Genomic DNA, 17,017 nt, shown 5'->3' with positions numbered 1-17,017 from the left:
CACTTTAGACATTCAAACCAACAAAGAAAAATTATTTGACTTGTAAACATCAACCCAGACATGCAAACAAATAGAATCAGACACTCAAACAGAGAAAGACAGTCACTATAGACATTCAAACCAACAACAACAAATACTTGGACTTGCAATCACTAACCCAGACATTCAAACAAAAAGAATCAGACACAAAAACAGAGAAAGACAGACACTTTAGTCATTAAAACCAACAATGAAAAATAATGTGACTTACAAACTCCAACCCAGACATAAAAACAAATTGAATCAAACACACAAACAAAGAACGACAGACACTTTATACATTCAAACAAACAAAAACAAATAATTGGACTTGCAAACACTAACCCAGACATGTAAACAGATAGAATCAGCAACATAAATAGAGAAAGACAGACACTTTAGACATTCAAACCAACAATGACAAATTCTTGGACTTGTAAACACCAACCCAGACATGCAAACAAATAGAATCAGACACACAAAAAGAGAAAGACAGACACTTTAGACATTCAAACCAACAAGACAAATTCTTGGACTTGCAAACACCAACCCAGACATGCAAGCAAATAGAATCAGACACACAAACAGAGAAAGACAGACACTTTAGACATTCATACCTACTAAGACAGATACTTGAACTTGCAAACACCAACCCAGATATGCAAACAAATAGAATCAGACACACAAACAGAGAAAGACAGACACTTTGGACATTCAAACCAACAAAGACAAATACATGGACTTGCAAACACCAACCCAGACATGCAAAAAATTAGAATCAGACACACAAACAGAGAAAGACAGACACTTTAGACATTGAAACCAACAAAGACAAATTCTTTGACTTGCAAAAATAAACTCAAACATGCAGACAAACATATTCAGTATAAAAAAGAAATAAAGACATGAACTTTAGACGTTCAAACAGACAAAGACAAATTCTTGTACAAGTAATAACAAACATCGACATGTAAATACATAGAATCAGACAAACAAACAGCGAAAGACAGACACTTTAGACATTCAAAGCAACAAAGACAAATACTTGGACTTGCAAACACCAACCCAGACATGTAAACAAATAGAATCAGCCATACTAACAGAGAAAGACAGAAACTTTAGACATTCAAACCAACAAAGACAAATTCTTGGACTTGCAAACACCACCTCAAACATGCAAACAAATAGAATCAGACACACAAACAGAGAAAGACAGACACTTTAGACGTTAGAAGCAACAAAGACAAATTCTTTGACTTGCAAACATCAACCCAGACATGCAAACAAATAGAATCAGACACACAAACAGAGAAAAACAGACACTTAAGACATTCAAACCAACAAAGACAAATACTTGTACTTGCAAACACCACCTCAGACATGCAAACAAAAAGAATCAGACACACAAACAGAGAAAAACAGACACTTTAGACAATCAAACCAACAAACACAAATACTTTGACTTGCAAACACCAACCCAGTCATGCAAACAAACAGAATTAGGCACACAAACAGTGAAAGACAGACACTTTAGACATTCAAACCAACAAAGAAAAATTCTTAAACTTGCAAACACCAACCCAGACATGCAAACAAATAGATTCAGACACACAAACAGAGAAAGACAGACACTTCAGACATTCAAACCAACAAAGACAAATACTTGGACTTGCAAACACTAGCCCAGACATGTAAACACATAGAATCAGACACACAAACAGAGAAATTAGACACTTTAGACATTCAAACCAACAATGACAAATTCTTTGACTTGCAAACACCAACCCAGACATGCAAACAAATAGAATCAGACACACAAACAGAGAAAGACAGACACTTTAGACATTCAAACCAACAAAGACAAATTTTTAGACTTGCAAATATCAACCCAGACATGCAAAAAAATAGAATCAGACACACAAACAGAGAAAGACAGACACTTTAGACATTCAAACCAACAAAGACATATTCTTGGACTTGCAAACACCAACCCAGACATGCAAACAAATAGAATCAGACACACAAACCGAGAAAGACGGACACTTTAGACATTCAAACCAACAAAGACAAATACTTTGACTTGCAAACACCAACCCAGACATGCAAACAAATAGAATCAGACACAAAAACAGAGAAAGACAGACAATTTAGACATTCAAACCAACAAAGACAAATACTTGGACTTGCAAACACCAACCCAGACATGCAAACAAATAGAATCAGACACACAAACAGAGAAAGACAGACACTTTAGACATTCAAACCAACAAACACAAATTGTTGGAATTGCAAACATAAACTCAGACATGCAAGCAAATAGAATCAGACAAGCAAAAAGAGAAAGACAGACACTTTAGACAATCAAACCAACAAAGACAAATTCTTGGACTTGCAAACGCCAACCCAGACATGCAAACAAATAGAACCAGACATACAAACAGAGAAAGACAGACACTTTAGACATTCAAACCAACAAAGACAAATACTTTGACTTGCAAACACCAACCCAGGCATGCAAACAAAGAGAATAAGACACATAAACAGAGAAAGACAGACACTTTAGACATTCAAACCAACAAACAAAAATACTTTGACTTGTAAACACCAACCCAGACATGCAAACAAATAGAATCAGACACACAAACAGAGAAAGACAGACACTTTAGACATTCAAACCGACAAAACAAATACTTGGACTTGCAAACGCCAACCCAGACATGCAAAAAAATATAGAATCAGAAATACAAACAGAGAAAGACACACTTTAGACATTCAAACCAACAAAAACAAATACTTGGACTTGCAAACACTAACCCAGACATGTAAAAAAATAGAATCAGACACACAAATAGAGAAAGACAGACACTTTAGAAATTCAAACCAACAATGACAAATTCTTGGACTTGCAAACACCAACCCAGACATCCAAAAAAATAGAATCAAACACACAAACAGAGAAAGACAGACACTTTAGAGATACAAACCAACAACGACAAATTCTTGGACTTGCAAACACCAGCCCAGACATGCAAAAAAATAGAATCAGACACACAAACAGAGAAAGACAGACACTTTAGACATTCATACCTGCTAAGACAGATACTTGAACTTGCAAACACCAACCCAGAGATACAAACAAATAGAATCACACACACAAACAGAGAAAGACAGACACTTTAGACATTCAAACCAACAAAGACAAATTCTTGGACTTGCAAACACCAACCCAGACATGCAAAAAAATAGAATCAGACACACAAACAGAGAAAGAGAGACACTTTAAACATTTAAACCAACAAAGACAAATACTTAGACTTGCAAACACCAACCCAGACATGCAAACAAATAGAATCAGACATACAAATAGAGAAAGACAGGCACTTTACACTTTCAAACCAACAAAGAAAAATACTTGGACTTGCAAACACCAACCCAGACATGCAAAAAAATAGAATCAGACACACAAACAGAGAAAGAAAGACACTTAAGACATTCAAACCAACAAAGACAAATTCTTACACTTGCAAACACCAACCCAGACATAGAAACAAATAGAATCAGACACACAAACAGAGAAAGACAGACACTTTAGACATTCAAACCAACAAAGACAAATACTTGGACTTGCAAACACCAACCCAGACATGTAAACAAATAGAATCAGACACACAAACAGAGAAAGATAGACACTTTAGACATTCAAACCATCAATGACAAATTCTTGGACTTGCAAACACCAACCCAGACTAGCAAACAAATAGAATCAAACACACAAACAGAGAAAGACAGACATTTTAGACATGCAAACCAACAACGACAAATTCTTGGACTTGTAAACACCAACCCAGACATGGAAACAAATAGAATCAGACACAAAAACAGAGAAAGACAGGCACTTTAGACATTCAAACAAACAAAGACAAAGTCTTGGACTTGCAAACACCAAGCCAGACATGCAAACAAATAGAATCAGACATACAAACAGAGAAAGACAGGCACTTTAGACATTCAAACCAACAAAGACAAAGTCTTGGACTTGCAAACACCAACCCAGGCATGCAAACAAATAGAATCAGACATAAAAAGCGAGAAAGACAGGCACTTTTGACATTCAAACCAACAAAGCCAAATACTTGAACTTGCAAACACCAACCCAAACATGCAAACAAATAAAATCAGACACACAAACAGAGAAAGACAGACACTTTAGACATTCAAACCAACAAAGACAAATTCTTGGACTTGCAAACACCAACCCAGACATGCAAACAAATAGAATCAGACACAAAAACAGAGAATGAAAGGCACTTTACACATTCAAGCCAACAAAGACAAAGTCTTGGATTTGCAAACACCAGCCCAGACATGCAAACAAATAGATTCAGACATACAAACAGAGAATGACAGGCACTTTAGACATTCAACCCAACAAAGACAAATTCTTGGACTTGCAAACATCAACCCAGAAATACAAACAAATAGAATGAAACACACAAACAGAGAAAGACAGACACTTTAGACATTCAATTCAACAAAGACAAATTCTTGGACTTGCAAACACAAACCCAGAAATGCAAAAAAATAGAATCAGACACACAAACAGAGAAAGACAGGCACTTTAGGCATTCAAACGAACAAAGAAAAATTCTTGGACTTGCAAACAACAACCCAGACATGCTAACAAATAGAATCAAACACACAAACAGAGAAAGACAGACACCTTAGACATTAAAACCAACAAAGAGAAATTCTTGGACCTGTAGACATAAACCCAGACATGCAAACAAATAGAATCAGACACACAAACAGAGAAAGACAGACACTTTAGACATTCAAACCAACAAAGACAAATTCTTGGAATTAAAAACAGCAACCCAGACATGCAAACAAATAGAATCAGACATACAAACAGAGAAAAAAAAGACAATTTAGACATTCAAACCAACAAAGACAAATTTTTGGACTTGCATGCATCAACCCAGACATGCAAACAAATAGAATCAAACACACAAACAGAGAAAGACAGACACTTTAGACACAAAAACCAACAACGACAAATTCTTGGACTTGCAAACACCAACCCAGACATGCAAACAATTAGAATCAGGCATACAAACAGAGAAAGACCGGCACTTTAGACATTCAAACCAACAAAGACAAATTCTTGGACTTGCAACCACCAACCCAGACATGCAAACAAATAGATTCAGACATACAAACCGATAAAAAAAAGGCACTTTAGACATTCAAACCAACAAAGACAAATACTTGAACTTGCAAACACCAGCCCAGACATGCAAACAAATAGAATCAGACACACAAACAGAGAAAGACAGGCACTTTAGACATTCAAACCAACAAAGACAAATACTTGGACTTGCAAACACCAAGCCAGACATGCAAAAAAATAGAATCAAACACACAAACAGAGAAAGACAGACACTTTAGACATTCAAACCAACAAAGACAAATTCTTGGACTTGCAAACACCAACCCAGACATGCAAACAGATAGAATCAAACACACAAACAGCGAAAGACAGACACTGTAGACATTCAAACCAACAAAGACAAATTCTTGGACTTGCAAACACCAACCCAGACAAGTAAACAAATAGAATCAGACACACAAACAGAGAAAGACAGGCACTTGGGACATTTAAACCAACAAAGACAAATTCTTGGACTTGCAAACACTAACCCACACATACAAACAAATAGATTTAGACAAACAAACCGAGAAAGACAGGCACTTTAGACATTCTAACCAACAAAGACAAATTCTTGGACTTGCAAACACCAACCCAAAAATCCAAAAAAAGAAATTCTAAAATACAAACAGAAAATGAAAGACACTTTAGACATTTAAGCCAACACTGAACTATACTCGGGATTGCAAACACTAGCTATGAACTGTAAACAAATTAATACAGACATACCAATCGAAAAAGCCAGGCACTTTAGACACTCAAACTAGCAAAGACAAATTCTTGAATTTGGAACCACCAACCCAGACACGCAAACAAATAGATTCAGACATGTAAACAGAGAAAGACGGGCACTTTAGACATACAAACCAACAAAGGCAAACACTCGGACTTGCAAACAAAAACCCAGACATACAAACCAATTGATTCAAAAAAGTATTTTAAAAAAATGTGGGGGCCCGGCGGGGGGGGGGGCTTAGGGGCCCCGGGGGTCTTTGGGGGTTCGGGGGACTTTGGGGACCCGGGGGCCCTTTGGAGGGATGGCACCCTTTGGGGTTGGGGTAGGGAACCTCATAACACTGTCCAAATGGAACTTGTGTATTATAACGACCACATAGTTTCACCCCAATCATCTTCTAATTCATCTTCTCAAATCATCTTCTAAAATATTTCTAACTGTTTCGCCTAAATCATCTTCTAAAATTTCTTAAACAGTTTCGCCTAAATCATCTTCTAAACTTTATCAAACTGTTTCGCCCAAATAATCCCCTAAAAGTAATTTCTGCGTGTTCCTTTGTTTCGGCATCCCTTCGCTGTCACATTTGAAATTCCTAGGAAACCCTTTCCCGTGTTAATCTCTTCACTTCGAAGGTGTTCGTAGCTACACTATTATGGTTTTGATAGAAAATCAATTTATCTCTCTGACTTAAAAATCAGAGAAGCTATATTTAAAATAGAATATCAATTTATCTCTGTCACTAAAGATCAGAGAAGCCATATTTAAAAATAGAATATTAATTTATCTCTGTCACTAAAGATCAGAGAAGCCATACTTAAAAATAGAATATTAATATATCTCTGTCACTAAAGATTGGAGAAGCCATATTTAAAAATGGAATTTCTATCTCTTTAGAGTCCCGCATAATTCCTAGGAAACAATGATGTCATTTCTAATTCCCCTTTCGTCGATCATTACATTCCCCCACCGATTATGTAAATCAATTTCTCAGAAATCCACTTCCCCCTCGAGTGAATCAATACATCTCTTCCCGTTAATGCGTATGTGCAAACTTCACTCTGCAGTCATTACACCTAGACGAACAACAACAAATAAATCGACCTTGACCCCATTAGACTCGATCAATATTATAGAAGACTTTGTCGTAGAAACTTCAGAAAGGGTTCATTCGATTGGAAATTTAAATGGCAAGTTCAATTTTTAATAGTCGAAAGTGATTGGAAAGCAACTAACACCCCTTCCACTTCCACCACTTCCCCAAACACATCCAATCAAAATTTTTAGATAGCCATTTTGTTCTATGTTATTGATTTACAAATATAAATTAGGTTTCTGAGGAGGACACTCCCCCATAGGTTTCAGTGCAAGGGTTGTAAGTTATACCCTGGGGGCATATAAACTTTTTATAGAAGGCTTTGTCGTAGAAATTTAAAAAAGGGTTCATTCGATTGGAAATTCAAAGGGCTAGTGCCCTTTTTAATATGCAAAAGTAATTGGAGGGCAACTAACCCCTTTCTCTCGCCCACCTTTTCCCCAAACACATCCAATCAAAATTTTGAGATAGCCATTTTGTTCAACGTGGATGAAAATTCTCGAAATTAGGTCTTTGAGGATGACAACACCCCCACAGTCTTCAGGGCAAGGGTTGTAAGTTACGCCCAGGGGGCATATAAGGCTTTTTATAGAAAGTGTTCTCGTAGAAACTTCAAAAAGGGATCATTCGATTGGAAATTTAAATGGCTAGTGCCGTTTTAAGTAGTCGACTGTGATTGGGAGGCAACTAACACCCCTTCCACACAGACCATTTCCCCAAACACATCCAATCAAAATTTTGAGATAGCCATTTTGTTCAACGTAGTTGAAAATTCTTGAAATTGTATATTTGAGCAAGATACTCCCCCCCCCAAAGGCCTTCAGGGCAAGGGCTTTAAGTTATGCCCTGGGGGCATATATGGTTCTTATGGAAGGAATGTTCATATAAGCTTCAGAGAGGGCTCATTTGATTGGCAATGTTCTAGTATTTTAAGCGTCAAAAGATATTGGAGGGTAGCCAGCCCCCCCTCACCCCGTTCTTTTTTCCAAAATGCATCCGATAAAATTTTGAGATAGCTATTTAGTTAAAAATAGTTCAAATATTATATAACAAAAAATCTGGTGTCAACATCAGGCTCCAGGGCCCGGGGGCAGGCTTTGTAAGTTATGCCCTGGGGGTATATATATGGTTCTTAGGGAAGGGATCCTCGTACAAACTCCAAACAGGGCTCATTTGATTGGAAATTGAAAGTTCTATTTCACTTTTTAAGAGTCAAAAGAGATTGTAGGGCGCCTAGCACCCCCTCCACGCCTTTTTTTCTCACACCTGCCTGATAAGATCTTTGAGATATCCATTTTTAAAAAATAGTTCGAAGACCATATAATGATAACTCCGAGGTCGACAGAGCCCCCAGGGCTCGAAGGCAAACGTTGTAAGTTATGCCCTGGGGGAATATAGGGTTCTTCTCTAAGGGATGCTCATAAAAATTTCAGAGACGGCAAATTTGATTAGAAATTGAAAGTTCTAGTTCGGTTTTTGAGAGTCAAAAGAGATTGGAGGGCAACTAGCCCCCCCGCCCTATTTTTCCGAAATGCATTAGATAAAAATTTACAAGATAGCCATTAAGTTAAAAATCGTTCAAAAGTCAGATAACAAAAACTCAGGTGTCGACACAACCCCCCAGGGCCCGGGGGCAGGCGTTTTAAGTAATGCCCTGGGGCCTATATGGTTCTTATGAAAGGGATACTCGTATAAACTTCAGAGAGGGCTCATTTGATTGGAAATTGGAAGTTCAACTTCACTTTTTAATAGTCAAAAGAGATCCAAGGGCAACTAGCCCCCCCCACATGCCTTCTTTTTCCAAACCCGGCAGATGAAAATTTTTAGATGGACATTTTGTTAAAAAAATATTTCAAAGGTCGGATAAGAAAAACTCTGGTGTCAATACAGCCCCCCAGGGCCCGGGAGAAGACGTTCTAAGTTATGCCCTAAGGGCATGTATGGTTCTTATGAAAGGGGTGCTTGTATAAACTTCATAGAGGGCTCATTTAATTGGAAATTAAAAGTTCTAGTTCACTTTTTAAGAGTCAAGAGATTTAAGGGCAACTAGCCCCCCCCCCATATCGTTTTTCCCCAAACCCATTCGTTAAAAATTTTGATATACCCAGTTTTTTAAAAATTGATCAAAAATTAGATAACAAAAACTCCGGTGTCAACACAACCCCCCAGGGTTCAGGGGGTACGCGTTGTAAGTGTTGTCCTGGGGGCTTTTATGGTTTTTATGAAAGGGGTGCTCGTATAAACTTCAGAAAGGGCTTATTTGATTGGAAATCGAAAGTTCTAGTTCCCTTTTTAGGGGTCAAAAGATATCCGAGGGCAACTAGCCCTGCCCTCCCCCCGCACACACTCTTTTTTCCCCAAGCCTACTCGATAAAATTTTTAAAACAGCCATGTCATTAAAAAAAATTCAAAGGTCAGTTAAGAAAAACTCCTGTGTCGACGCAACCCCCTATGGCCTGGGGGCGGGTTTTGTAAATAATGCTCTGGGGGCATATATGGATTTTATGGAAGGTATGCTTGTATAAACTTCGGAGAGGGTTCATGTAATTGGAAATTGAAAGTTCCCGTTCACTTTTTAATAGTCAAAAGACATTTTAGGGCGACTAGCCGCCCTCCCCTCTACGCCCTAGATGCATCAGATAAAAGTTTTGAGGTACACATTTTGTTAAAAATAGTTCAAAGTTTAGATAACAAAAACTCCGGTGTCGACTCAGCCCCCCAGGGCCCAAGGGTTGGCGTTCTAAGTTATGTCCTAGGGGCAAATATGGTTGTTATGGAAGGGATGATCGTATAAACCCCATAGAAGGCTCATTTGATTGGAAATTGAAAGTTCTAATTGACTATTTAAGAGTAAAAAGTGATCGGAGGGAAGCTAGCCTCCCCCCACACTCCATTTATTTTTTTCCCAGACACAGTTCATATAGAAGGGTTTGTCGTATAAACTTCAAAGGGGGCTCATTTCAAAGGGGACAAACTTTTTTCACTTTGATATTGTTACTTTGGTACCATTTTTTATAGTTTGATGAAGATTTGATTTTTTTTTAAGTTTGATTTTGAAATAAGGAATTTTAAAAAACTTGACACTTTTTGAAATCAAAAACGAACAAAAATTAATTAAAAAAACTTTCCGTAAAAAAAGTTTTTCAAAGAAAAGTAAAGGCCATTTTAATCTTAAGCTCATAAGATAAAATTACCTGTTAAAATACAAACTAAAAACGACCAGAAATTACTATTAAAGAATAAATGAAACCCAAAACGAACAGAAATTAAATAAACAATCAGAGGAAAAAATATACAACAAGTAATAATACAAATGAATAAACAGATCTTAAAGCGAGTAATGCTTAGATTGAATATGAAAACCAAGCTTAAAACGAAAAAATAATATTTTTCTATTGAAGTATAAATGAAACTTAAAACAAACAGAAATTAAATAAACTATCAATGCAAACAAACATACAATAGATGTTAATTTAAATGAGTAAATAAATCTTAAAACGAGTGAAACTTAAACAGAATATGCAAATCAAGCTTGAAACGAACAAAAATCACTACAAACAAGAGTTTGGGTATTGCCTCCTACTTCGTCGTTGGTGCTTTACTGAAAACTATATGCGTCTTTAACAGTCTTGGAAAGTATAAACAACATCAAATTGAATATATGATATACAATGACATTAGTTGTGGAAAGATCTATCGGTTCAACAATTTATTTCAATCTAATTTTATTTTTATTTTCAATGCTGAAAGAACTGGAAAAGAAAATATTTGTAATATCATTTGTTTTCAGTGAAGTGCCAGTGACGCAGTAGGCTTTTGGTTTTTATTTACAGTTAAGGAAGGGGGCGGTATAAAAATTCTTGCTTGTAGTGAAACTATATTCGTCTTGAACAGCTTTAGAAAGAACTAATATATTAAACTGAATATTTGATGTATAATGATATTAATTGCTGAAAGCTCATCAGTTAAAAATTTTATTATAACTTTAATGTTTATTTTCAATATTAAGTACAAAAGAAAATATTTGTAATAAAATTGGTTTTAAAGTTTTTGGGACTGACGTTTTAAGACAGAGATCCAAAAGCAAAATATATCTTGCAAATATTTCACAAATAGTGTTTTATTTCCTACAATGTTGGTATTTGACGATTTTGAAGTAATAAGCTATGAAGCAAGGCGACAACTATAGTAATTAATAGCTGAAACACATCAAAGCCTGTCACATGTGTTCTTCAAGATTGCCCTCCAATTACTACCGTCGAATAATAATAAAAATCTGAATCGTTTTAGAAAGCTATTACCTGATAATTAGGATATTTATCTGACAATTAGAGCCAGGGGCCAAAAGTTTTTTTTTATCAAAAATTTAAATTGCCTACAATGATTAGTTAAGCAGATTACAATAATTTTAAGACAACTTTGAACTTCATACAGCTGTCACAATTTTAATTAACTAGAGCTTACAATGCTTTAAGTGTAAATGTAAAAACATTTACACGTATCCTTTAAGAAACAATATATATTTAATTATACCCTAGGAGTCAATATGAGCAACGTCATGTTATATGTAATATTACTAACCGTAATTTTAAAACTTTATCAAATAGTTCAAAAATTTTCTAATATCCAAGATGATTTATTGTTATGAATTGGTTAATTGTGACCTAATCAATTGATAATACCGAACTAATTAACCAAATGTTTTGTCAGAAATTGGTTAGCGAGAAAAAAACGGTTGGTGTAGGCTACAAAAAGTTTTATTATATATTATTTGGCAGAAAAAAAAGGTTTGTTGGAAGTTAATTGACAAAAAAAGAAAATGGTAAAGGAAAAAATATTAAAGGTAGTTTTGCTGAAACAAAATGTTATGCTGGAAAGTTGTCAGCAAGAGAAAAACTTGGCGAAGAAAAACTTTATAATTTGTTAAAAACGGCTAGCCTATATCAATATACAATAAACAAACCATATATTTTAATATCATAGCAGAAAATAGAACATAATTCCGCTATTGCCTGATAAAATTAAAACAATCACTATTCCTTTAACCAAGGGTTTAAACAGAGTTTTACTTTTTTTTGTAATTTGGTGTATCTTGATCCTTGTATAGATCTTCATATGCTTAGATAATGGGGATTTCTGAGAAACTACTCTAGTACATATCTTACATTTATATGGTTTTCTCTTGCAAACTCTACTGTTTGTAGTTAAATTTGAGTTTTCAGAAAACCCTTTGCTGCATATCTTATATTTGAACGGATTTTTATCTTCTATGCACCTTCGCTGTGAATCCTTCCTCCTGAGTCTTTGATTTGAATTATTTTAGATATGCCGTTTCGATTGCTGCATATATGTTAATGATCTAATCGCTTTTACCTATTATTTGAAAAAAACTACTTTTTCTAAAGATTTAAAGAGACTGAGTCACAAGTTCGAATCTTAAACCGTACTGGTATTAGGAGGAGCTGTTGGGGGGCGGCCGCCACCCAAACCCCCACTTCTGTATATGAAAGGGTCTGTGCCCTCCTCAACGCCTTGCTCTTTAAGCTAAAGTTTGACTTTCTCATAACTCTTTTTTTTAAACAATAAAAACTTTAGAGTAAAGAGCGAGGCGTTGAGGAGGGCACAGCCCCTTTCAAATACGGAACCGGGGGTTTGGGGGGTTGCAGCCCCCCCCAACTGTATCACCTAATCCCTGTACGGTTTAAGGTTCGAACTTGTGAGTCCGCCTCTTTTACTCTTTAGGAAATGTAGTTTTTTTCAAATAATTTCTGCACGTTTTTGTACAGTTTATTACTTATTATTGCTTGACTAACTGTTAGCTGATCTTTTCAGGAGTTAAAGATGGGGGGCTGCCGCCTCCCAAACCCCCCGCTTTTGAAGATTCTTGTGTCAAGGCTTTTAATTCCTGAATACTCAAATCAAACGCACAGTAAGATTTTCTTTTTTTAACTTTTCTGCGCGCATGCGGGTATACGGCATGTTATCAAAGCAGTGGAGACTTACCTGTAACCTGAAGGCTGACTGTGATATTCTTCTGGAGACGCCTCAGTTACTAAAAAGAAACTGAGTTTCTTTTTTAAACTTTAAATTCAGTATATAATAAATTTTCTCTGACAGGGAATCGAACCCGGATCTTCCGCCTGACAGTTAGGAACAGCGACCATTGTACCACAGAGACACTTGTTATATTATTTTAGTCTCTCTTATCTATTTTTGACGCAAGCAAATCCCCACAAAACTTGATATTTGGTTTTTGGAAAATAGGGAAGGAAGGATCGGATTGAGCTGAAATTTTGAGGATAAGCTTCCAGGCCTCAGGAAAGCTTATCCTCTAAATTTCAACCCGATCGGACAACGTTAAAGGGGGGCTGTGGTGGGATAAATTAACATGGGCTCTTATGGGAAAACGAGGATTTTCGTAAATGTAAATTCGGGGGATGATTTTTTCGGTCTGAAAATATCAAAAGGCACTTACAGGTCAAATTCCGGTTCGAATGAGTCCTCATTCACCCGGATCCGTTGCCCATTGTGACCTGTAGGCGTGGCTAAGAAAAAAAAAGAGAAATGAACATTAAGTGGCTATATCTGATTTTTGAAAAACAGGGAAGGAGTGATCGGATTGAGTTGAAATTTCGAGGATAAGCTCCCGGGCCCTAGGAAAGCTTAACCTCTAAATTTCATCCCGATCGGACAATGTTAAAGGGGGGCTGTGGTGGGAGGGTTGAAGCTTCCGGCCCAGTTTACCCCATGAAGATAAAGTCGGAGGAGGATGAAATTTTGCACGTTTCTTAGTTTGAGCTTGGGCTACAAAACGCGATCACCGCCGTCTCTCTGTGACCTCTAGGACCGGAAATCGCTTAACATTGTGGTGGATCGCCGCTTTAAAGAGGCACAAGGGTGCCTCCTTGATTTCTTATCAACTCTAGTTGAGGAGAAATAACCTCATTTGAAATGTTTTGAAATTAGGTGGTTCTATTCTTTCATTTGAAATGTTTTTTCTTGCGTTTCAGATGTCGCAATTTCATGCATTGGCATTATATGTATCTTCAAAAGTTACATTTAAATTGAATACTGTTAGTTTATTCATGCTGTTCACTGTGTTATCTATACAGAAGAAGTGGAATAGGAAAGTGTTCACAGAGAAAAATAACCGGTTTTGATATAGCTCTGCCTTGTTCAATGTTCATTACGGGTTGTCTCAAACCGTAATACGTATGCAATGAAACTGTCAATCGAGTCATTTAAATGAAGCAAATTGCATATGTTAGCAGAATATAATTTTTTTCTTGTACTCTGCGGCTCTTCTTTGGGGGGAAACACATGTTGTTTTTCTTCTTTCCTGTGCATGGGGATCTTCTTGATGAAATAACTTAAGGTAAGGGGTGTCAATTGGAAGAGAGCAATTCCTACTAGATTTGAGAAATTTCCCCCTACATTCTTGTGAGTTGATGTCCCTGCTTGATTTTAATTTTTGTCCGATCATAACATTTTTTGTCCTTTTCAGACTCTAATTTTTGGGAAAACAGAAAGTTCTTGTGTGTGTGTTTTTTTTTAATTAAGTTCCATTTGACCCTGGGACTTCCAGCTATAAGATTCAAAACTAGTCAGGCACAAAAGTAGTTTTGGTGTATTACCAGGAAATTTATAAATATCCCTCCAGCGAAATATTTGATCCTGGAGAACAATTCCTGGAGGTTTCGAGCAAATCAAATGCGCAAAAATAAACTTGACTCTATTTTTCCACTATAAAATCTGTTTGTAAACAATTAGGAGCTCCTATAATTTATGAACCTGGCCCCGAAGGCGGTAGGGGTTATATTATCCCTGGAGACATATATATTAGACTTCTTGAATATTAAAAAAAAGAGTTATCTCAAAATTTAGAACTGGTGTCATGGAGGTTACCGGAGGTGGTTAGTGAAAAAGGGCACGACAGGAGGATTGGCTCCCCTTCAATAACTTTCAACCATTAGAAAGTGAGCTATAACTTTCAATTTTCAATCGAAAAAGAGTTCTATTGAGCTCTTACGACCATCCTCCTTCTTCTATACGAAGTGGCCAGGAAGTAGAATAAACCATAAATAAAACACTGAAGGCGCATGTCTCTTTGCATACAATTAGAAAAATGGCAAAAATGGTATAATTATTATATTTTCTGCTTCTTTTTTTCATGTTTTATCCCTGGTAAATTTCGGTGAGTATTTTCTTCAGTTGTTCCATATATTTCCCAAAAATGTTTGGGGGTGCCCGTGTTATCTGTAAGGCCTATAGAATTAAGGGAAGGTAAAAATATAAGCACTATTGAACTTGAAGTTACCTGAAGGGACCTTTTTCTACCCATTTCGTGAACTTTATAACAAAATGTTGTTAAAAGTATGTTTTTAATTCCTAGCTCCTCGCTCGTCTTGCGTCAAAATTCTATTTCATGTGGGAAAGGATCCACTGGACCAATTAATGGGTATTTTCATTTGGGTGGAAATATTTCTATTTTGAGAACAAAGACGTTAACTTCTCTATTTTAGGGCAAGAGTCTGAGCCTCAAGTCTTAAACTCGAGCACAGAACTCACCCTTCCGCCCATCCCCAAACAAGTGCGCTTCATCTGAACTAATAAAAGTGCTTACCCAAAGGATGCGAATTAACAATACTATTTTGGTGATGAATAGGTTTGGCTCTGACAATAACAAATAGTAGGAAGGCTAATGTAAAATGCATTTTATCCATAGCTTAGGTGAAACAGCCTCAATAATTCCTGACAAACCAAAAAGATAACAACTTTTCATAGAACGCCTTCGCAAATAGTCTAAGTTCATCTGAGATAAGAAGCTTTAAGTAATCTTTTCTAGTGATTAATTAAGAAAATTTTTTCCACAAAAGAAGTTTTTCAAAGGAAATCAAAGAGTAAAGGAAAGTTAAGAAATTAAAGAGAAAAAATATAAATGTTTTTACTTTTATAACTTTAATAAATCAAATAATATTAACATTTTGATTACCAAACATCAGTGTACGTATATTAAACTGGCAATACACATTCATTTGTAATTTTTTTAGTAAAGTGCTAATTATGTTCTGGCCTTGGGAAGGCATAGGGATTTTTAGCCCTACTCATGTTAATTTCTGCTCGTTTAGAGTTTGACTCGGCCATTTATTGTAATTTCTGTTCTTTTTGGATTTAATTTACTGATCGATGCTGATTTGTGGTAGTTTCACGCCTGGTAGATTATTTGATTTTATTTTTGCTAATTTTTGGTTTAATGGAGTTCTTTACTTTTCATTCAAAAACCTATTTTGTGGAAAAGCTTTTTTTTAATTAATTTCTGTTCGTTTTATATTGACATAATCTTTTCAGGGAAAAAGAAAATAAATCTTTAAATCCTTTCATTTATTTTAAGACCTTATAGTTTGGTCTGCTCTTTGTATGCTGGAGAAAAATTTTCAGCAATTTTTAACAACATAGGGGTGACCGGCTCATGTTAGCCACAGCCCAGGTTCGTCATTTGCATTTAACTAGGGAGCCATCAATTCCCATAAATTAGTGTTTAAGTTGCCATCTAGTAGCGAAAGTTTGGATGTATTCAACTTTTAGTTGAACCCCCTTTTCCAGGTTTTGTATGGTAAGTTGATTTTTAGGGCTTGAAAAGTAAAGTTTTGTGTTATAGAAAAATGAAAAAGTTTGTCTCTAATGTAAAGGTAAAAAGAAAAAACTTTTTATGTCGATAGAAACGTCTGAGACTTAATAAACTATTAATGATAGACATTTACCGCCATCTACGATAACAACTGGAAAGTGCTGATTTTTCTCCGAAAAGGGAAAAAGCTCACGTTCGCCACAAAAAACCAGCCCTGATTCGCCACTCTAGAACTGGCGAATCTGGGCCTGGCGACCCTGGAAAGCTAAATTTTTACAACATACTTCACTGATATTTGCTTCATATTTTGTCAGATGCACTCAATGAAGAAAC

At 36.1% G+C, this 17,017-nt stretch overlaps 1 protein-coding gene across 1 annotated transcript in view; it reads right to left on the bottom strand.

The window, feature by feature from the left end:
- LOC148950746 (PI-PLC X domain-containing protein 1-like) overlaps positions 1-15,827 on the bottom strand; it is a 101,887-nt gene extending 86,060 nt beyond the window's left edge. Inside the window, exon 1 of the mRNA XM_089091936.1 lies at positions 15,680-15,827. Coding sequence (XP_088948062.1) covers positions 15,680-15,779 — 100 coding nt within the window. The 5' untranslated portion in view covers positions 15,780-15,827. The remainder of the gene's footprint in view (positions 1-15,679) is intronic.
- Between the last annotated feature and the right edge of the window lie 1,190 nt (positions 15,828-17,017).

Source organism: Artemia sp. Qi Xiang Cuo, chromosome 7 (genome assembly GCF_049724085.1).
Source record: "Artemia sp. Qi Xiang Cuo chromosome 7, ASM4972408v1, whole genome shotgun sequence".
Taxonomy (NCBI): Eukaryota; Metazoa; Arthropoda; class Branchiopoda; order Anostraca; family Artemiidae; genus Artemia; species Artemia sp. Qi Xiang Cuo.
This window is presented reverse-complemented; position numbering and strand designations above follow the sequence as displayed.